A 24,459-nucleotide genomic window follows, 5' to 3' on the forward strand; every position below is an offset into this window, starting at 1 on the left:
GGGCACCTTTTAATCATTCAGTATTTCTATTTGTATCTGAGTATTTGGTTTTGTATTTGTTTTTGAGGCTGTGTTTTGTCACCTCTGTGTACAAGCACGCAGATTTTTCTAGGCATTACAGGCAATACAGTCTAATGTTTCCAAATTTTGAACCTCAAAAAGTTAAATAGACTGTGACTGTGCAGATTACAGATACTCAGAGCAGCACAGTGAATGCTGGTCTGCATTTGTTTCCTCTCTTAACAGGTTTATTGCTTGTTATTCTATGTCCTCATATGCCACACCTGTGTATCTTTACCATCAACACCACTTTATTAACCGAATCATATCAAGGCCTAAAATCTCAGATGAATGTAGGCATCTAATTTAGGTTCTAAGCATAAAAACTTTTGTCAAAATTATGTTTACAAATGTGCTGTGGACATACACTCCTTTAGTTACTACATCAGGACCTATTTTTCCCACGTTACTGGGACTTTTAGAAGGTTATTCTTATAATTCTTCAGAGTCACACACTGCTCACATTTGCAACCTTTTGCACAATATGAATCCTGATTAATCTGTATGGAAGTCTTATGATGGAGGTAAAACACTGATGAGAAACAGACATAAAAGAACAAATGCCAAAATATTCAAAAATGTCACTTAATGTTTCACACTTTACTAGTACTGAAAGTGCTCAACACCTCACAAAATCAGACAGTAAATTTCACAGATTGCACATTCAAATACAAGAGTATAGTAGATATTTCTGGAAGGTCAGTCTTGGTGACTTATCCAAAACAGCACAGTCTGTCAGTAAAACAGAACTGAGAATAAAATTAATGCTCAGTTCACAAAGTCACACATAAGTCAAACATGAAGTTCTTTGTCTCTCTAAAGCCAGCAGAATTCCCTGTGTCATAGAAACCCCCCTTTGCCAAAAAACACAGGGAAAGAACTTATTAATTCCACTCTGTGTCTGTATAGTCCAGCTTTTCTTATCTACGTGTATCTCTCACCTTTATGAGATCACTAAAATGTCATCAATGGCCTGATGGCCTTAGACTTGGGAGAATCTCACTCAGCTGTGAATTTGGTGCAAACCTTGTATATGATCTAAATAAGCTATTTCCTTTCTTTGTCCCTTGATTCCTCATCTGAAAAATGGGCATATCTGTGTAGCAGAGAAAAGATAAAAGTGGTGAAGACTGCAAGGTGTTCAGGTAATGAGAAGAAAGATAACATTGCTGCCTTCTGTGGAGGTATAGTGATTCTTCCTATTCTGTATATTTCTTTCTCCTCTAACAATACTTGGGATATCCATGAATGTCATTCCATGCCCTTACCTATTTTATTGTTTCTTAAATTCATACTCATAGTTCAAATATTCTGTACTCCATGGAATGATAGCTCAGCGCACTCTGAGAAGCTGCTTAACATGCGTAGCTTAAACTACAGACAGAATTTAGAAATGGAAAGTGCTGTTCCATAAGGATCTTTGGCCAGTAGGATGTGGAGAAAACTTACTAGTTCCTGAAAGTGCTGTTCTAGATGCAGGTGGTTATGGTTAGATGCCCATTCCTTTTTGCTTAATACAAGCTCCACAACCATCCACCAGAAACTAATGCTCCCTCTAATATACCTGCACGTCTAGGTTTGTAACCACTTGCCAGATATGGCTGGTTTAAAGTAAAACCAAAAATAGGAAACACATTAACAAGCCCTTAGGTCAGATCAGATTCATATTGGTTTTTGGTAGGGTGTACTAGGGATTGCCTACAGGGGAAGTTGAATCAGCAGAACAGATGAGGCAGAAATCCCTGAAGCAGTAGCATGTGAGGACTACAACAGCAACTGGAAACAATCTAATTATACTCAGTTCTTGTTCCAACTCTGTCACGTAAGTTGCCCGTGTGACTGGTTTTCTGGTTGTTTTAGTTCCCACATAGTATCCCCAAAGCTTCTCTGCTGTAAAATATCACAACATGAAAAAACAGCAACACTCACACAGAACTTATCTATATCAGGCATTCACCACATCATGATACAAAATGTCAGCTACTACCTTGAAACATAATGATTCCAGTATAAACCACTATAAACCTGGAAATTTCATAAAATAGGTCATTACTGCCCAGCAATCCAGTGATAAGGACCTGTCATGGCTCACCTCAAGCAGTCCTCTAAGAAATCAAGAAAATAAAGCTTAAAACCTTACATATTGAAATAGAATTCTGTCTAATATAAAATTGAGACCATTGGATCCTCTTATTTCTCAATATAGATCTGTTATCTGGCATGTATGCTATGAAATTACAGAGTTCATAAATTAGAGAGTGAATAGATCTCATCATGTTTTGGTTTAAGTTTATTAATGAATGAAATTCTCCAGAAGTTAAGCCCCTGCATCCCTTTATCTGAATTTTCACAATAGTCTACTGGTAAGAACATAACTCACTTTCCAGAGTTGTTGGTGGAAGCTTTGTCTTCTTGGAGTCAGGAAGCTGACATGAACAACTTAATAGTTGCTGAATGATAGCTGGACTGATTTGCTTGAAGTGGTCCTTAGAAATGGAGGAAGAACTGTTTTTTAAAAATATCTTCACCAGTTCATTGGCAGAGAAACAAACCTATGCAGGAAAGTACATAGTTACTGAATATGCTGTATATAGCTGCATCTGATGCCGACGTTAAATATGAAATCTTAGAATAACAGTGTTATATGGCCTGTATTTGTAGGCTATATAACACTGTTTTATATATATAATAATATATACATATATATAATTATTATATATGTGTATATGTAATAATATATATATTCTCCCCATATACTCATTTCTGGTTATATTAGCTTAATTACTTCTAGTACATATAATTCTTTTTTTGATTTTCCAATTAAAACTTGATATTGCTATATATTCCAGAAAGACCAGAATCTTTGGGATGAAGTAGCACAATTTCTATTGAAGCCAGCCTGTTAATATCATGAGGATCTGACACAACAATATCTCTTAAAATTTTATTGTCATATGTGTTAACAAAAACCTGTTAATGCTAACACAGATCATATTCTTAGCTTTTAATGTAAGGCTGCATTAATAGCAATAATATTATGTAAGCAATAATTATGTAAGATACTGCCTGGAATTTTGCCTTGTGCTGAATGCTTAGTGAGATATGGAATTAAGCTGCTTTTTAAAATTCTTTTAACAATGGCATGTCACTTTAAGGTCAGCAAATTAGATGTTACGTAGTCTAAACTGGGTCTAAATATTACTTAATAATTGTATTATTAGAGCTACTCAAGAATTTCAGTTACTTTTTGATTGTTAGAAACATCTCTTTGCCAAAAAGAAAAGGAACTTTTCTTAGGAACATCTATACTTTGAAAAAAATTCACGAAGAATCTCCAGGATGAAACTTCTTGCAAAAAAAAAAAAGAGCAGTTAGCATTAGAACTACGATTAGTTCTAGTGCCAATTTCTGTAAGAACTTTTAAAAAGAAGTCCAGACCAAATATGCTGTTTTACTTATAGGAATAATTGTCACTTTTTAATCTCATCTGATTAGTTGTGATTCAATTGAACTAGTATCCATCTGAGAATCAAGGGATTCCTAAATATTCTTTTTCTGGTCACTGAAGCTCAGGTTTCTTTTGAAAGAAAATTACTATTTAAATAAAAAAGTTGTAATTATCATTACTTTTAAATAACCCAATTAAATCCCAACACCTTCCTGCCTTTGTTCATCCATTATTAAAGTAAAATATGCCTTGGAGCTCAACTGAATGGATTAATTACTGATACATTTGTTGTGAATGTCACATTGAAGTCTTCAGGATAACAGCTGATCTTGCCACGTGGATCTAGTCTTTTCTGCCTCCAAGCAAAAGGAAAGCATGAAGACAATTTAGGAGATACCATATTGGAAAAGACCTCCTGTTTGCCTATTCTAGGCAGTGGCTGCCTAAAAGTAGGGAACACCAACAAATGGTATCAAGTCGGAAGCCTAGCTCATGGCTGGTTATGAGCAGCATCTCTCACTCTGTACAGGGACTGATATTATTTAATGCCTTCACCAATGATCTGAGTCATGGAACAGAGTCTACCATATCCCATTCACAGATGAAATCCAACTGGGACACAAGTCAATATGCTGATGGGCATGGCTGCTATTTAGAGGGACCTTGACAAGCCAAAGAAATGGGCTGACAAGACCTTCATGAAGATCAGCAAATTTATTGTGCTTCCAACAGAATAACCAATGCACCAATAAAGGCTGTGAAAAACTGGAAGGTAGCTTTACAGAAAAAGCCCTTGGGGTCTCGACAGACAATTGGACATGAGTCACCAGTGTGCCCTTGTGGTAGTGAAGGCTAACTGCATACTGGGCTGCGTTAGCAAGAGTGTAGCCAATAGGCAAAGGAAAAAAGATTATTGCTCTCCACTCAGGACATAACGAGTCCACATCCGGACTATGTCCACTTTAATAACCAGCAGTATAAAAAAGACATTGGCAAACTGGGGGAAGTCCAATGGAAGGCCACCAGGATGGTTAGGGAACTGCAGCACATGATGTGCAGGGGAGAGGCTGAGGGAGCTGGGTTTATTCAATTTGACGAAGAGAAGGGTTGTGGAGTATCTTAAGTCTTCAACTGTCTAATAGTGTTATAGGGAAAATAGAGCCAGAGTCTTCTCTGAAGTGTACAGCAAAAGGATCAGAGGCAATAGTTATTAGTTGCAGAAGGGAAAACTCTACTTTGCAATAATAATAATTTAAACAAAACAAAACAAAAGTCAAAATGAGGGTAATAAAGCAGTGGTACAGTTTTCCCAGAAAAACTGTGGAATCTCCCTGTGCGGAGACATTTAAACTCAATCTGACTTTGATGTTGGCCCTGTCTTGATAAGTTGGGTAGACAAGATGAGGTCCAGGATTACTGCAAACCAAAATTTTAATGTGATTTTATTATCAGGAATTTTAAATGAAAAAGCAAGATCTCATCTGGAAAATAAACTGTCCAACTGCACAGAAACAGAAAAAAATTAAATCTTATTTAGTAAAACATTCTTTTAAGACTTGAGGAATGAGGACCTGCATCTTTTCCAGTTGCAAGCTCTAGCTTTTTATCAAAGAGAGGCAGAGTACTCAGTCTCCATCAGTAAAGCAACTATGTGTGCAGTCCTGAAGGATGATACTAAAGAAAAAAGTGAATCAAATTTGCATGTTCTCATACAAAAAACTGGTTGGATGGATGGATGATTTTTGTTCCAAAATTGATGTTTCATTAATGAGATATAATAAATGAATACATAGATCTTGTTACACAATTAAAAGGAACTTAATATTACTGCTCTTATTCATCTGTTACTTCTTTTATATGCATTTTTTAGAACAGTAGTAACAATAATGACTTAAAAAGAAAGTGACTTTTTCAGTGATAGTATTTCAAATATAATTCCTAAATGAAAAGCAAATTTCAGATATTCAGGTAGTTAGCAAACACAAGCCATAAACAAGTCAATGCCTCATACGCAGCAGCATCTGTTATGAATGGAGCACTATGGCTGTCATAGATACATGCAGAAAGCAGGATACAAAATTAGCAACACAAGAGTGAAATGCAAAGCTTTCTGATGGAATGATGCATCAAAGAAAACAGAGATAGCTTGAAAGAATCAGAATGGAATAAAACAAAGAAAGTAGGAATTAATACAGAAGAGAAATTATCTTCTCTCCAGTTGTTTCTTTGTGATTTTTTCATCTCTACAGAATATTTGTCTCTCAGTTTGACTCCCAAGCTTCATATAACTCCCCTGCACACTTATCGTTTGAATTACAGACAGTCTCAGAAGTTCAAGAAATCAAAACCTGTCTTTTATGAGTTTTTCTATTGCTGGAGAACAATTTTACTTCTTGAACAGATAGCATCACTGCTGATTACCATCCTTCATATTTGAAAATTAATATGAAACACCTTTAAAATGACCTTTATTTAAAATTATTTTGAGACACCACTAAATGCCTCATCATGCTGATCAGCATGATTTTCTTTTGTTGCCAGCCGGAAAGAAATAAACATATTGATAAAGTATGTATTCCAAATGCAATAAGATTACACAGATAAATATATATCAGAATGGCATTTACCCAGATGCTGTTTGTCTCAGTTCCACATCATAAAACAACCACACAGCCCAAGTAAATTGCACATTTCTTATTCTCCTGAATTGAGAAGAAACAGTGTCTTTGAGATAAATTGTAAAGAACTGGAAACAATAGAAACATATTGTTTGAAGTACATTACTTCAAAAGTTTACATCAAAATATATACAAAGTATATACTTTGAAATCTCCTTTATTCGTCAAGGAGTTATTTCCAGTCTAAAGGATGCCATCTTAATCATTGTTATAAACAAAATTTATTTCCAAATATTTAAGATATGGATAAAATCACTTGCAATGAGCCACTGTCCTCCAAACCCCTCAAAGAGGATACTGGGTAGTAGCTAAATTTCTGTCTTACAGACTCTACACTTTCTAAAGAAGCTTCTGAACTATGGCTATTAAAAGCCCAATCTTCAGTCTACAGAAGCCTTTCAGAAACAGCTTATGCAAAAACCTTAATTTACTTCCTTTTTTCTCACTACAAAACAACCCTTCTTTCTACAAGTGCACAAGGGGCCCTAGAAACTCTGTAACTTAAGAGCAAAAGAAATCTGACAAATGTGTGGAAGCATTGAAGCCATGGTACTACAGTCCTCTGTGTTTTGAAGAAACACCTGATTCTGTGTAACACTAACCATTCCATTAGACTCTCCCAGCTACTTTAATCACACGTTCAACATCCATGAAGTTCTTACCCCAATTAATACTTAAACAAATATAACTATATAAAAATAAATTTTAATCATTGACAACTTGACTTTTTGAAACTAGTAAATTTTACTTCAGAAATAATGTAGTGTTTCCAAACCAATTTGAACTTTTATCACTGAAATTCTGTGACCAATACTATAATAACAAAAAAATAAATTAACCTGGTCCCAATCTGTTTTCCTTTCACGATCTTCAGAATAACCTTTCAGATACTCTCCTTTCGTATGGTTTCCTTTGACTGGAATATTTCTGACTGCAGTATCTCTGATTGCCATACTATAATGTCTTCTTTTGTGACTGTGGAATTGTCCATTTACAGTGCAGGTCTTCTTGGCTGTAAGCACATTTAGTAGTTGTTCTAGTTCTAGTAATTCATTAGAAAACAGATATGTTACCATGGGAAAATATGCATTTAGAAAGATAAAATCATAAGTAATTGCTAAAATTTCATTGGTTTTAAGTTAATTCAACTCCTCATTTTAGTACTTTTTTATCTCCTCAGTTTGGCGCCATAAATGATTTTTGCTTGACACCTCTAGAAGTTCAAGACACCTATATACTCAGCCCAACTATTAAGTTATTTTAACCCAAACTTAACGTAACTTCTTAAAAGTGCTTTGAAAAGCTTGTTGCCACAAAAAAGCAGTTACCACAAAAAAGTAAAAGTATGTGTTTTACAAAAACCCTCTAAATCTGTAATAGGCACCCCAAGTTGATGGTTAAACTTCTAAAAGTGTTAAACATGCAGAATCTTTTACAGAGCTTAATACACTTGATAGTGGCTGCTGAGAGCTCAACACCCATGTTTTCTATTTTATTTTTTATTATTATTTATTATTATTATTATTGACTACTTGGAACTCTCCAATGCTTCTATGTGTTTATGGTTAAGTAGCATTTCTGATACCTCTAGTAATAGAGCTCCTGAAGAAAATAAACTTTGCATATTCCAGACTCACTGGGTAGTAAAGTCAGAAAGTGAGGAGGGAAGCACAAACCATAAAGATGTTTTCAGGTACAGCAGGCAGATAACAGAGAGCATTTGGTCACAACATAGTGGTCTGTATCTATTTCGTCTTTTCTGGGGGTACATCTACAATGAGGTGTGCATGACTAAGGTGTCTATCCTGGCTGCTGTACATGAATTATCCTATCTGCCCCTAAGTGAGTCTTGCAATGTGCAAAGATCTGCATAAAGAAGTGATGTAAATGAGGCCCCAGTGAACTCTGCTCTCACAGCTAGATTGCCACTCTCAGCGCTCTCTTGGGTAGTTCAGACTGTGATGAGCAATTAAGTAATAAGTTTATGTGACGGTACACATTTAATAATTTCAGTAACAATTAGGTTTAGACTTCTTAGAGATTTATAAAAATAAGTTCATTTTCCAACCTTGTTTTTAAATTTAGAACAGACTACTTAACATCTCTAAAATGAAAGAGCATTTAAATCTAAAATGAAGTGTAAAAAGTCCTTCAGGAATTTAAAGATAGTTCACATCAAATGTGTGTTGCAACAGGCAAGGAATAAATAGCTTACCTGTCACTTGGAGTTCAGTGGTACTGTTTAGAGAAGTGAAAATATATTTTATAAAGAACTCTGGGGATGGCAAACTTGCTTTCCCCATACAGACTCCTTGGAGAGCCAGAGTAATGATTAAAGCAGCAAGGCGTGGAAGAGTGTTTTCATCAGCACCATCTCTGTCCATTATATCAGCATTTTTCTCCAGAGTACTCACATCAACACACTGAAATCAGGAGAAAACAGCATGAAGAGAGCCCTGGTGACCTCCATTCAAATAATCAGAGCGACAGGAGGAGAAATTGGAGAGAATGCTTTCACAGACAGCCAGAGTAGAAAAAATACCAAGATTAAAGCTGTAATTGGCATCAAATGAGAAACAGGACATTTTCAGGAGAACAGACAAAAATAAAAAATCCTGGAATTTTACTCAGTATATGGGGAAGAAGTACAGTCCTTCATTTGGGTTATTTTTGCTTAGCGTTATTTTCATGCTGTTTCTTTTATTCCTGTGCTCCTCTTCAGTTGCATGTAGATCTACTTCCAGAAAGTGGCAGAAAAGGGAGGAATTTTTTGTTACGCCACAAGAAATTGGCTCAAATACAGACTTTAACTCTTTATATCAAGAATTCTCTCAATGTTTTCAGTTCCCTATCTATTAAACTGAATCAATAATTTGCTATGTGGCAGCTATCTGCAAAGATATAATTCTGCAGATAAAGGATGACTTTCCTGCTGGGTGACCAAACAGGAGCAGCAGATACCTGTGTACACACATGTGTGTGGACATGTGCAGGTCTGAAGTGAGGAAACTCATCCCTGCTTTCTTCCATTTCTGCCCACCTTGTTTATTTTCATCAAAGTTGGGGTTTGAGAAAGAAAAAAACAACCAACCAAACAAAAAAATACCGACCCCAAAACATTAACTTGGCAAAAATTACTTAAGTTTATCTGTTTCAAACCCATATTATCTAAATTGAAAAGTCAACTAGATAAGCCAGTACATTTTACACATACTCATCTCTCTATATATATACCTTAAACACTGCAGAGAGGAGGCTGGCATTTCTTTTCCTGTCCATCCATCACACATTTAAATTTCCACAACCTACATTTCGTCTCTCATTTCAAATAGTATATTAGGTGCTACGACTGAGAAGAAGATACTTTCTGTGAAACCAAAACATATAAACAGCCACTAAAAATGCTTTTACTACCCTGTATTATTGTCCCCTTACCATTACTCAAGTGTTGTGATTCAAAGAATTAGACTATAATGTTTTGAGTACCTTTCATAAAAACCCCTCTTTTCGTTCATATCTGAGCTGTAGAGTCTCAGTTACTGAACAGACTTGACAACTGATTATACTGCCAGCATAAACAAACAGACCACACAGTAAAGCACTTCATGGATTTTTATTCTATCTTGACATGCTAAATACCCACTGATGCCTCTTTACAGTTGCCCAGATACCACTGGAGTTCTTGGAAATCAACACGTTCACCAAGACTCAGAAACAAAAGTACTGGTCAATGAATAAATTTATGATGGGAAATGATTACACAAAGAACACAGAAAGAGGAACTGGAGGCCCTCAACATTCTGCTGCATAGCCAGGACTCCTAGCCATCTTCTTCTGCGTAGGAAACTCTAGTAGAGTACGGCATAAATTAAAATCTAATTAAATAAAAAAGAAAAGGGCAAATTCAAACCTTGCAATAAACCACATTTAACTGTACGTTACAAACAGATCTCAGGGTCTTCTCACAGGAGGTCAACTTGTACTTTAGGAGTTATCTAATTTGGCAAAAAATTATTTTATTGCCTGTTACAAGGAAAACAGTTTTTCTTTAGATTGTGAACTTTACAATATTATCCTATTATTTTATAGACCCTACTTGAGATAAGGAATAATACACAGTGGTGAGAAAACTCGCTGCATGTTTCCTGACTTAAAAAGGATGGGGTTCTGCCGGCTATACTCCAAATGCTTTTTTTTTTTTTTTTTTTTTAAAGTTTAAATTTAAGCTCATCTGGATCAGTCCTTCTACAAGGCATATTTATGATCATAGATAATTAGCACAAACGTATGTGTCCCAACTGTAGGAAGCCATCATATCTTTGGACAGATTCCTTATTCCACCCTGCTTTGGATGGACATGGAAGTGCAGGGGCTGGCAAGGATTTTATCACCACAAAATGATTCATCAAGCCAGATGAGTTTTGGAGCTGTTTTATATACCATTTGAACACAAGCTAGGATTTCTATACTAATAAATACAAGAGATGAGAAAGTATTTTCTGCTCTTAAAGCCAAGTGCAGGTCTTGCATCTACACAGCTATGCTCATTTCCATCTGCCTAAGCAGGGTAACTGTATCTAAATTGCCTTTTAGGAATGGTTCCTAATATGCACTATCTCCTCAATCATGTCTCGGCAGACTCTGGGAGTGCTAGGTAACACATGCCAGAAGGAAGTCAAGGAGAAGGATAGTATTAAACAGCATATACAACAAAAGACCAATGTTCAGCCTGTCCTCTCCTACTGTTATGCACCAGTTTTCTGTAGGACCCTAATAATGACACAATGTCTGACCTAACTTAAAGGCATTATGCCAGTAATAAATATGAAGTTATTTTTACTTATGTTTTCTTTACCTGGGTTTCAGAAGTTTTAAAATGTTGCCTTACTGCAGCCAAAATATCTTCAGTTTCATTCCGTGAAAAATAACAACAGCTTTCATCATGTCTTAAATTAAGCATACTTTGTAGGTAAAACTTATAATCCTTATTATTCAAGCTGAGTTCTGAAGAGCATGCATCTCTATGATGAAGAATGTAGTAGAGAAGAATAAGAGAAATTCTCTCAAATACTTCTTCACTGAGATGGTCGTCTAAATTTCCACCAGCTATTAGTAACAAAGCATCTGGTTCAAGGCACTGTGAAAAAATAAAAATAAACAGAAATTCAACTCAACACATTGTAATGCATTGCCAGGAGTCTGCCAATACAGTGAGAGAGGGGAACAGGAGAATTCAACTCTTATATTTAAGGAACTGAGCCTAAGGCTACACAGCAGCAGGCTGATGAAATGCCAGGAGGAGGGTGCAGGTAACTCATTGCAGTTCTATAGGTGCAAGATCACGCTGTGTTTTTTTCCAGATCCCCTTGTGTTTTTAAGAAATATCAATTATTGAAGAGATTTACTACAAATCATGATTAACTGATCAATCACTGTAGCAAACTGAAAGCCTTCCACTGGCTTCAATGGCTTGTATTTCTAATTACAAATGTATCGGATAAGCACTGGGGCTATTCAAATTTTCAACTGTGCATTCTATATGCATTTATAAGACAAGCACCTTATCTGGGCTATAGATAATTTAGGGTATGTAAACAGAAGTAATATCATATTCAGTGCACTGTTAAGAGACTTACCCTGCAATCATACAGCTATTTTTATTTTTTCTCAATGAATTGTTAACCGGAACAATTTGATACTGTGCAGAGAGCCTGCACAAAATCTCAACACCATTTAGTCCTCCAGATGTATTTCAAGAGGGGCTGAAATAATATTCTTACATTGTGCAGGCTTTCTGTCTGAGCACAGATTTTTTTAATACATATATTATTAAATATGTATATAAACCTCTCAATTTTTCTTGATATAGGCACTTTCCAGAAACTTGTGCCAGCTCAAGCAAAAGTTAGTCTTTAGAATTAGACTAGAAGACTAATAAAGCTCTATGTTGGGTTATGGGAAGTAAGACACTGAATCCCAGAATAAAGAATCTTTCTTGAAGAGATCCTGTAACTATTTTCACTCATTTTGTAGCTGTTTTATTCCAACTGGCTCCTTTCCCACCATGTTATAGGCATGCAAGCTAATCTCAACTATAACTGTAGAACAGCCAGACTATACATTTCAGAGAACAAAGTACAACTTGACTGTACCATGGGATGATCAAAGCTGCACTTTAATAAATTCATGAATCCAGACAGAATCAAGTTTGTCAGACTAAATTGTTTGTGCCTGCAATCATGATCTGTTGGTTGGTGTGTCTCACTTAGTAGATTAGTTCATTTTCCTATACAGAAGCTGAGTAGAATCAAACACATTGTCTTGTTCAGAAACCAATGTTCCTTGGAGAAATTGAGGGAGCTGCTACTTTTCAATAGAAATAATTCTAACAAAAAATACTCATTTAAATACCCATTGGAGAGATCATTAACAGAAAAAAAAATGTATATCTGTAAAAAGTCATGAACTATGACCAGAATCTTGGATTTACAAGGGAAAGTTGAATCTGAAATCAATGAGTTAATCCCAACAAGTATGGGAAAGACAATGCCAAGCTAGAGTGGGACATTCTGTTTCAAATGTTTATGATCTTGAAGGATAGTGCTTCTTGCACAGTTTTTGTTATCTTGGTTTACCAAATCTTGTTAAATCATCTCGGAAGATTTCAACATGGTGGTATGCGGGCTGCATGTGACTGAAGATACTGTCTCTCTCTCATGGATTTTCCATAGACAATTGTGCTCTTGTGGCACTGACAGTGCTGAATGTGTTCAGTGCTACTGACACAGCCAGCACTGAAAAGTACTGGAAATGGTGAAAGTCTTCAAATTCTTCCCCAAGAAAAATTCCAGGATGAAGCCTACACAGAGTGGAAGCCCTTACCAAAGTAAAATAGTTTCATTTCCATTCAAGGACACAGAATGCATGCTCTCCACAAATATATCACAAATACAAGAAAAAAATACAACAATCAAGAGAAGTGAAAGTAAGAGGGAGAGCGAGAAGGTCTAGACCTCTGTTTTGTGAAGTTTAGGAAGACTCTATACCCATTACTTTTTAATACATTCTCAGCTTTTGATCCAGGTGCGTATCTGGTAAATATCCATTGCCTGAATGTGCAAAGAGGAAAAAGGGCATGATCTCCTTCACAAAAATTGCCTATTTAGGGAATAACAAGACACCTGCCTTATTTATGTATGAAAATCACATTGGGAATCATCTGATAAATGGAAGCATTTGCAGAAAGGGCCAGTTAAGTAAGCAGTTTTCTACTGCAAGAGAGGAAAAGTTCTCCATTACATTGGTTTGGAAGATTGCCAAGAATAGTACAGTGTGAAATCATTCACTTTTTTGACCATCCTCATAAATCTGATAGAAAGTGACACTCTGCTAATAATAGGTCACTGAACAATGCCAGAGCTAGAGTAATGTTAATCAAAACCAAGACCAACCAAACCCTTTGTAGTCCCTTTTAGCTAAGCTGCTCACTTACCACTGCCTTTATCCTACCAGGACCTAGGATCTTTTTAGACTTGTTCCTTTCTTTGTCAAATTGGGAATCAGTTCTGAAAAAACCCTAAACTCAACTAGACAAACATACCTCTTGTGAAACTGTACCCTGGACTTTTTCCAGTTTCAATTTAGGTTTGTAGATTTCATTGTTCTGCCTTTGATTTTCCTTGACCTGACCTGCTTACCAAAACCCTCCCCTAAATCTCGACTATTTCAGTGAGGTAGCCCATAAATCTGAGACAATCCAGTCTGGGTTTTATTTTTATGAACTCAAATACAGGAGAGAAAAAAAAAAAAAAAAAAGAAAAAAAAGAAAAAAGAGTGGCAGAACTGGTCACCAGTTTTTACCTATGTGTTTCCACAGTGGAAATCCTCTTTGTCCCAGATTCAAGCTTTCATAGTTAAATCAAGGTAAGGGAGAAAAATCTTTGTTGGAAAATAAACATCTTATAAAATTATAAGCGTTATGTGACTGAAACATGGCACTTTAAAGGAATGCCTGTCATGTTTGGAATACTTCTTCATAAGATCAAGCAATAAATAATAATGCAGAATGAAATGATTAAAGCTGGGACAACTCCTTGCTGCAACAACAAGCCCTTTACATGTTTAGGTTTTGTATTCAGGATAGTATCACTATAATAAATATTTTACAAATTCACTGAGGATCCTGTAAAGATATCCCTCATTAATTGAAGCACTAACCAGATTACAATCCTCTTGCATGCCATAAATCCGCTGTGGGCACTCAGTTCTCTCCAGTAACATTTTGACCAGTTCTTGTGAGTGGTTCATGTGGAGCTCAGTGTTGTCAGCTGAAAGAACGCGTAAAACTTCCATCAGATAGCCTCGGCTGGGAGCATAGCTGCCATTCTGCCCATGCTCTTCCCCAAGCTGTCCTTCAGCAATGAGCACGCTGAATATGAAAGCGGAACATACCATCCCAAGAGCTGGATGCTTGGCCAGAAAACACATCGCCTCTTCCTGCAGTGCGTGATCTGCACTGACTGTTGAATTGTTGTTTGCACTTCACAGCTTAAACTTGAAACCTGAGGAATCTGAATGGTAAAGGGGAAAAAAAACCCAACCCTTTAATTAGTGTGAATGCAATATGTTTGCAAGGATTTATTAATTGGTCGGCTAAGCTGATTTGCAGTGACAAGCTGTTTTTGAACAACAGGGAGCCTGTAAGGGCTTTACAGCCCAGAACAGCAGGAAACTAAGACAACCATGGCCTTAAAACTTCTGTAGAATTACCAACAAGAGGTTGACTCAAAGTGCCCTTCCCTCCTCTTAAAAGTAAAGTGTATGGTTTTCATTTCAGTGCTATGTTATTGCATTCACTGACAACCCTTTTCAGTAAGAACAGGAAAATACCATAGCTTTCACTTTCTTTCCGTTATGAAACAGGGTTTTCGTAGCAAAAACTGCTGTAAATAAAGATTACTAGTCTAATTCTGATATGAATGTGCAGTAATTACGTTACACAAAAATGATACAGAGTGGGTTTTATTTTCAATACACTTTACCAATGTTGCCAAACTCTAACTATGCAACACAAAACAGGAATGAACAGGGTGTATGTAAAAATTAGTGATATTTTATGATCAGAAGAAAGAGTTGCAAAACTGAGGTCATCGTTTCATTCACAGGACTTGGTGAATAAACAAGACAAACACACCGGAATCAGCAAGCTTAACTTGTTAATTCTAGATGTAAAAGACATTTTGTACTGTAAATCTATCTTGTCACTATCTTTCCTAATAAACCATTGCCTCTGCTTTAACAGTAATCTATCTCAATATCAAAGACCAAGAAACATAAAAGAGTTTCACTTCTGTTTTCCACAAAGAAGTTTTGATTTTATTCATGGGCAGATGCTGGCAGAGACATATATTTTCAGATGATAATGCACATGTGTTAAACAGTTAGATGTAAGTTCAAATTCTTTTAACTGCAACATGGTATGTGTGTCTTATTTTAAAGACAACTCTGCTAGCAAAGTATTGAAAAAAGAACTGCTGAATTCAAATTGGCATTCACTCAGATAAAGGTTAGTATGTTTTTAGAAGTTAGGAAATCTTTTGGTATTTAGATACATTTTAGTGTTAGAGGTTAGGAATATGCATTTTTGACACAAAGAAGCACCTTTTTCTAAATATTATTTTCTTACCTTCTGAAGGGAAACAGAATGCTTGTGTATCTAGCTTTGTGGCCTTCTGAATCCTCAGAAGTATTTTAGCTGCTGGAAGTCCAATGTTTTTAAAATTCCTTGATGGTGCTCTGTAAGCTGGAGAGGATTAGTTTATTGCTGCCTTGAAAAGTTTTCAGTTGCTATGGAGAGAGCTGCTCGTAAGGTAACAATGGAGGTGGATAGGAATTAGAACATGTTCTTCTTGGCAAGTTCTAAGCATCACATTATTGAATGTATTTCACATATTTTAGTAGTTATCATTTTATGTAAAGTCTATTTTAGCAGTGCAAGATGTACAAAATCAATTGAAGAATGTATTTCATTATGATGGATAATACATTCATGCACTCTATTTTCTACATTACTACATTATCTGATTAATTCTACAACAAACCTGACTTTTTTTTTTTTTCCATCAAAACAGTACTTCTTTTTGCAAATAGGAGAAATAGAAATCTTTTCAAGCACCTCCAAAAAAAAAGGTGAAATACTGTCCATAGAGAACAGGCTCTTTCATCCCCATTTATTCTGTGCCACTTTTGCAACCATTAAAAAAGCTGGGATAGCTCAGACTGCAGTGAAAAAAATTTCTTCCACCCACTCAGATCTTCCAGAGGGATGCAGTTACAAAGTCGACATTTACAGCACTGTGCCATTACAACAGTATTGCACAGGCAGTTAGTTAAAACTGTCATGTCTGACAGCTTTCCGCAGCAACAGGTACACCAGTCATAGCCCTCTCCTACCTTCCAAACCTTCAGTGCTGTAAATGAAGAATTAGTATCTCAGTTGGCTCAACAAATCTTGTGGAGCAGTAAGCCTGTAGTAATAGAAACGTCATAATACTCTTTAAAGCTAGATTGACAAAAAATCCTGGGTTCTAAAATGCCAGTAATACTTCTTACAAGGTGGTGAGCTTAAAGGGAACAGCCTTGTTTTAGTAAGGCTGAGAACTGGCAACTGATACTCACTATAAAAAAGAAAAAAAAAAAAAGAAGATTAAACTGACAACACCAGCTTGAGGGAAACGAAAAATGTAAACAAATATTCTCAAAAGATCATGGTAGTATGTACAAACTCTTGTGTGTTCAAGACTGAGCATTTTAAAAAATCAGTCTTACTATTAGATACTCAAGTACAAATAAACCTTTTTATTTGTATCAAAGCATTTTTCATTTTATTTAAAAAGTTACAAAAGATTTTTCTCAAATATTGCCAAATATGTGATTTTATGCAAATAAGAATTACAGAAATCTTCATCGCCAATATTTATTTTTATGTGAATAACTGAAAAGCAGAAACACATGATAATATGCATCTCCTCTAGCTTTTATATAATTTGCTCTGTGAAACAAAGCTAACTATGTCCAGACTTGTTCCACTAATAAAAATAATCCCTCAGATAATGAGGGAATAGCTTCCAGCATTTAATTCCAGGGATTGCTCAATCTCCAAACAAACGTAGAATAGGTTTATCTATCCATAATTTGGTGTTTTGTATATAATTACAGATTGAAATGAAGAATTCATTCTATCCAACTAAAGTGTACAAAGAGATGATGAATTGTTTCAATTTATTAAGAGAAGCTAACATTTAAAAACACATTTGATAATTTGTAACTACTGAAAGCTGCTAAGAGAAGATTTACATAATAATACTGGCTATATCTTACGTTAACATTTATATTACAGAGTGATGGTAAAAAAAAGTAAGTGTTCAGTGTATTAAAATTATAATTACTGGTACAGGGTACTATGGCTGATTTCAAAGGAGTATTCACTTCCCTTTTTAAGTGTTGCAAACCTCCTCTAGCTTGTAAATGAGTTTCTCAGTGGTGGCAAAATCACTGACGGTGACTCAAGCCTCAATTTCTGCTTTTACCCCTGACATGAGAGCACTACCTGTGCTTTTCTGCCACTGTCAAAGAATTTTCTGTCTGCGCAGCACTCGGATTGCTACTTTTGAAGTAATTACTACCATCAATTGTCCTTTTCTTAAACCCTTCTGTATTCGCATTTTTCCCCTACTACCTATCCATCCTGATGTGCCAACTGATAAAATGGAGCAGTGGTAATACAGAACTGTGTAGTTGGACAACTATTAGAAGCTCGCTAAGACACACAGACAGAAAGAAATTGCCAGTACATTTTAATGTCTTAAAACCTCCCGAAGCACCTATCACTATTATTGTTCTCTCATGTGGTTTGTAACATTCGCTCGTAAGTCCCTGCTATTTTGGCTCAAATTCAATTGCATGTCTTTCAGCGATTTTTAAGAAAGGGGGGAAAAAGTCCACGCATAATGCTTGTAAGCCAGTGACTCTCTGCTTACAATAGAATAACAACATGCACTGAAGAAAGAGCCCTCAGAGGAACTGGAGAACTGGGGTAACTCGAAGTAGCTTACCATTCTAACATGACGACAGACTGCGTATCACAAAACCAGAGGCATGATGAACTTCCTGATTAAATAAGCAAATGAAACTTATTTTTTTTTAATTGATTCTTCACTTAGTTAAGGACCTTGGCATGATTGAACGTGGATCTGAGCTCAAGAATCTACAGAGGTGATCAGTCATTTTTAATGATTTTATCAGTTACCATGGAGGTATGCTTGCAAGAGAGTAACTGATTACTGACAGGCGTAGGTACATGTCTGAGGAAAGTAAGTAACACAAGAAACAAGATAAGAAGAGTGATAAAAATGGGAACTTCTCAAAAATCTTTATTTTCATTTCATGATTGGATTATGATCTCATACAACCACATATCAAATTTGTTCCACACACAAATGAAATCTTTTATGTCTTAGAAAGCTCATATAGTATTATCCTGATTTGCATTCTAGCGGACAGGGCTGAAGGCAATTTCCAAATGGCATAACCAGACACAGCAAATGACAAGCACAAGCAGCAAGCTCTCTTTGGTTGCAGGATTTTTATTTATTTGCTTTTAAGTGAACCAGTAAGACTTACTGCAGCTTGTTTCTCCCACCTACACAGCTGCTGCAAGAACAAAAGCAAGTTGCCCATTCACAAATGCCATGAATAACCACACTTTGCAATTAACTGTTTTTCAACAGATCAGTGAATGGACTACATAGGAATAAGAAAACTCTTTAGAGAACTCACTTTGAGATGGCAAGGACATTCCTATGAGTCCCACCAACGTGACAAATGCCTTAATTGTATTTGTACAGCAGAATGGGAGAGGATGCAGGCATCATTTTAGCAAGACCCCTGAAAAAACTATTGAGAAATGCAGCTACGTAACTCTTATACCTTACATACTGTATAACTTGTTTTGATGGACTGTGCAAACGTGTTCTTTGCCCTTTTACTAATCACAGCAATTATGGCAAATAGAAAAGAATCCTGTGGTACTGCAGATTTCCTCCATGTTATTAATGTGATGCGTGCGCATTGCTATAATTACAGCCATAGACAGCATATTGACATATGAAAAGGCTACATTTTACATGTAATTTGTGTAGATTTTCAATATATAAAGCATCTTTGACAATGAATTAATGCCAGAGTGCTATAATAAAAAATGTCAGTGCTTTAAAATTACCACAGTCTATTCAGCTTCCTTGGCCTCACATGTCAACCCTAACAGTATCAGATACACTGATTGTCAATGAATTAAAATAAATGAATGCTATTCAAATTATCTGAGTTACATATATTAGCAGAGTTACATATATTAATATATGTTTCTGGAACAAGCCTTGTATTAGTGTAGGATTGCAAAATTCACTTGTTAGCAGAAAGTTTCCTAAGACCTGGAAATCTAGTTATATTAAAAATAGCTTATATGGGTTAACAAAAAGAAAGTGTTCATTTATATGGAAAGTGTGATCTAAACCCTCATTAATTGCCCCATCTTACTACAGACTTCTTCCTCACACAACCTTGCCATTGCTGACTATCTGGTTGTGTTTCAAAAAAAAAACCAAAACCAAAAAAACACAAAACCAAAAACCCATCAATACTATTCAAAGGTAACATTAATTATAATAAGAACATAGTCACAGTAGGCGATGTAAGTATCTTGGGCAAGAAAAAGGGAGTTTCAGAAGGAAGTATATGATGTTGCCCATTTTTAAGTTAAAAAACACATGGGGAAAAAATGCTCTTGTGTTCATCTCTAGGAACTTCAGCTTCCTAGCTTTGATGAATTTATCTAAACATTAAACAACACTGGCTGTTGTTTGGTTATGTCCTGGAGCATAGTCAGACTATTATGTCTATTGTTTGGTTCTGCTGCTTTAAGTTTCCAAAGACACAGGGCAAAAAAACTACAAGCTGATTTTACTAACAATGTTTCGTCCAGTACAAAGCATCTACAGTCCAACTAAATAAGTAAAACTATAAATTTAAATATACCAAATGAAATATCATATAATATTACAGCATAGAACATCAAGTAATATTCTAAAGGAAAAAAATTAAGGTTTTAAAATTGAGAAATAACTTTTCAACAGTTATGCTATTCACCTTATAGGAAACTCGTGTATCTTACATTGCTGCTTCAGTCACTAACTTCTAACCCCAACACATTGAAATGTTCATTTCCTGCTGGATAGTCATCGTCTTATGCTCCAAAACCATTCAAATGTCACTTTGTAATTTTTCCTACTTCATACAATATTTTATAAATAATTTTTACTATTACAGAAATTAATAAATGTTTACTCACAGTACTTTTTGGTTTTCAAACTGTGACTCAGTGTTCAGTTGTTCTAAAGAAATTCTCCTCACAACAATGAGGAGTCATTGCAAGCAAACACCATGGTAAATGTTGCACAAGAGAAGACTGATGTTCCTCAAGGCCTTCTAGCTACCTAAAAACGAAGGAAAAATGTAAGTTTCTGGGTCATGAATACAAGCCAGGGTGAGGGGAAGGAAAAGAGCTGCTTTTCCTCCTTTGATTAAATTCAGGAAGTTTGTAGGTGGCACCAACACTAAGAATAGCTTACAGAATAGTCGAGTGACTAGATAAGCTGCAAGTAACAGTTGCTGAAGCAATAAAGATGAAAAGAAAAAAGGAAAATCCTAGAATAGAAGGATCCTGAAAAAAACAGTATTGATAGGAAACAAATTTAACCAAATACAGATTTCTTTACATTACAATGAACCTAGTTTCCACCTTTATTAAAACTACTGACCAAGCAGTATCTCCCCCATGTAACCCAGTATTATACCCACTGTCTGAAGGTTTGGTAACAAGGGAAGTGAGAAGGGAGTTTTTTATCACAAGAAACACTCATACTTCATTAAAGTTTTTTACTTTAAAAAAAGTTGTTTATCTCTATATAACCATAGATAACCTAAATACCCGTATCCACAACAAATGCATATATGTAATCCTTAGATTATAAAGTAAATATCTGTTTTTTCCTAGACCATGAGAACACATACAGCAAGTACAAAATCAACTTTGCAAATACAGTTTGAGTTAACACAGTATTGTTCTATCCAATTTAGGAACAATTCTTATTTTATCATCAAGAGGACACACTGTTCATTCTGCTCAGTGTTGGCCACAGAATTCTTTGTATCTGATATCTTTGTATCTGTATTCTTTTATTCCTGGAACAGAATTGCTGTATTTTAATACTACTTCAGTGAATTTAGCATCTCTTTGCCACTGGTTGTGTACTTAGTTGTAGAAGAAAACAATTCTGGGTTCGATGCTTATTCTACTAAGAGGCATCAGAATAATTCATCATACTGAGGTAAGCTACTGGTATCCTTATTCGTTTCCTGTCCTGTAAATGAATATTCAATGCAGTTTAGGAAATGTATAGGAAATCTCATGACAGGCAATAATAGTGCTCATCTATATAAGCATTTTATTATGTCTACATATTCTCTGTACACAAATGTATATACAAGGAGTACGAAACAAATCAAAAAGAATATGATAGAACAATAAAAATCCCTGTATCTGAGTCAGTATGATTATTCTGTTTCTTATATAAACACAGCAGGGTTTTCTCCACTTACAGAATTTACCTGATAAGTACATGTGATAATAACCATCATCATTATTCTCAATGAAGTATCCTTACAGTAATATCAGAATTTTCACATCTTTCCTTTGGCTATGTGCATGCAAAGATTACATTTGCCTTTTTTATGATTGCACAGCCTACGTGCCTCATAACTCCTGTTGATGAGTGATATATGCAGGTCTTAATGCTCCATTCTTTCTCATCCTAGAAATTCTTGTTATAATCCTTATTATGTACTGTTATGTTTCATGTCATGTCTAAAACTCCATGCATCTAATTCAGTCAGCATGAAAACCAATATCCTCTGCAGCCTCCTGAGCCAATGTCATGAGCAAACTTTATACCAAAAAAATTTAAGAAAGTGTAAGAAAAATCTAAAGACTTGAATCTTGGAAGATCTTACTAGCAACCTCATACCAGGTCAGTCAATCCCTTTTCAAAGTAACCTATAACCTGCTGTATTTTTACTCACCCTCAATTTTATCATGTCCTTCAGCTTAATAAGTAATTTCCTAGTTGGTACCATACCACTATTGTTATAGTAACATTCTTCAGATCTACTGCATCTGCTTTATCCTGGATAAAAAAAAGTAATTTAAAAAGAAAAGAATTGACATTTCTAGTAGTTTATTAATTAATTCCTCTTTACCAACTTTTGAACAGAAACAATGGCTTATTTTTAGCATTAACCATTTATTTTTCATAAAAATAGAGTCGCAAAATACAGAAATAGACCTTTCTAGTTGTGTAGATGTATTGAATAAATTAAAATGTTAAAAATACACTGAATGTTAAAAATAATGAACATATTGAAAATAAAACTATATAGATGTAGATTATAAAAAAAGCTATAACTTAACATGCAATTATACTGCATCAAAACACTGGCAGTAGAAACAGTTTTAAAATCTCTTTTATTGTACTCAGACTGTTTGTAGGTAAGTAAATATTCATGTTTGTTCTGGAAGTTACTAAAAATATATACATAATCAGCCAAGCTGAAATGTAAGTTTGCTCCAAACCAGAACAAAAGAACAGGGTAGTAGGCTAACTCTAAAGACAGTTACTCTTAATTCCCACTAGACTGCTGTTTCCTAAGAACTAAAAACCTGTTAATGAAATGTTGTTCAACTTTTGAAGTTAACAGCACTGGCATAACCAGGGCTCCATCCCATTCTCAGATCACTTTTCTGGTTTCTACTTTTTTTATCTGTTATATACAATGCTTATTGACTATACTTCCAAATTATATAGATGGTACTAGTTAATATAAGTGCAAACCCACAGAGGACTGTGAGTTGGAAAGCAGATTTCAAGCATGGACCTTGGAACCCTCATCACCTCAATAACCTCAACTCATTGTCTGAACACTTTTCACCATCTCCAGAAAATGAATGAAGCTACAGTACAGTTTTTTTTTGCAGTAAGGCTATTCTCATATCACAAACAATGTGGACCTCACTTCACTTACTAGTGAAGACACATGTAAGGATCCTAGCCATGATGACAGTGAGCAGGAATAAACAAATAAATAGTGGTAATACAGATACATTTCAGAATGCTTGGTTTCAGGGCTGAAGCCCTTCTTTGTCAGGTACCAAAAGAGAACTTACTCTAAACTAGCTGGTAGTACGTATGTATCACACCAGTGGGCCCCGAATTTCATCAAGCATAGAAAGCCTTATAATACTCAGCTGAAAATGTTCAAGCAGAAGTCTTTGTAACAACATCACTCACTGTGATGTTGGTTGGTATTTTAAGCCTTAATTACTGATTTTGAACTGTTACCACCCAGACAATCTGGGACTAATCAGTACCTGTAATCTCCCACACACTGTTCTAAGAACTGCTTGCCTGAATTTTCTATCTAGTTCTAATTATAAAATCCTATATAGGAAACAGGAACAGCCTGTATTTCAGTTGTCTTTTCATCAAGATAACAACTGAAGATTTAAAGTAAATACCTCTTCTAATTTTTGAATGTTTGTGCCCACAAACTATTTGCTTATCTTGAAGATGCTCCATACTGTATAACTTCCACAGTCCACTTACTGAAAACCACTGTTTGAAAACATGTTTTATTGAAACTATGCCTTTTAGAAAATTCAAAGTAAGCTAGAAGTTTCTTGTAAGAAATTACAGTACCAATAAGAAATTACTTTCTTCTTAGTTTTGTATATATTACTTCTATTCCCTTACATGGAAGAATTTCAGCCTGTGTCTTCCAGTTCACAGTTTTTAAGGACAGAAGGGATCATTTAGGATCATTACACAGTTTGGCATTAAAGCAGGACAAAAAAACTATACCCAGGAATTTCTGAAATAAACCCATTGTGTGTTTGCATCCTAAGATATATTTATGTACAGAATCAGGCCTTATTGAAATCTTCATTTGAGGATCTAAGCCACCAACAGGGAATTTGTTTCAGAGCTTTGTTATCCCCATCTTTAACATGTATGTATCATACTTTCCTTAGCTTCAGGTACTTCACCTAAACTTCAGCACAATTAAACATCCCATATAGTAGAAAAACCATCACAAACGTAA

The 24,459-nt window shown here is 35.4% G+C and overlaps 1 protein-coding gene across 1 annotated transcript in view; it reads right to left on the bottom strand.

The window, feature by feature from the left end:
• SLC39A12 (solute carrier family 39 (zinc transporter), member 12) overlaps positions 1-15,962 on the bottom strand; it is a 32,340-nt gene extending 16,378 nt beyond the window's left edge. The window contains exons 1-6 of the mRNA XM_010019420.1: positions 15,872-15,962; positions 14,404-14,756; positions 11,042-11,323; positions 8,402-8,609; positions 7,026-7,228; positions 2,441-2,612 (exon numbers count right to left, since the gene is read on the bottom strand). Coding sequence (XP_010017722.1) covers positions 2,441-2,612; positions 7,026-7,228; positions 8,402-8,609; positions 11,042-11,323; positions 14,404-14,673 — 1,135 coding nt within the window. The 5' untranslated portion in view covers positions 14,674-14,756; positions 15,872-15,962. The remainder of the gene's footprint in view (positions 1-2,440; positions 2,613-7,025; positions 7,229-8,401; positions 8,610-11,041; positions 11,324-14,403; positions 14,757-15,871) is intronic.
• Between the last annotated feature and the right edge of the window lie 8,497 nt (positions 15,963-24,459).

This window comes from Nestor notabilis, unplaced genomic scaffold (genome assembly GCF_000696875.1).
Source record: "Nestor notabilis isolate BGI_N333 unplaced genomic scaffold, ASM69687v1 scaffold9550, whole genome shotgun sequence".
Lineage (NCBI taxonomy): Eukaryota > Metazoa > Chordata > Aves > Psittaciformes > Psittacidae > Nestor > Nestor notabilis.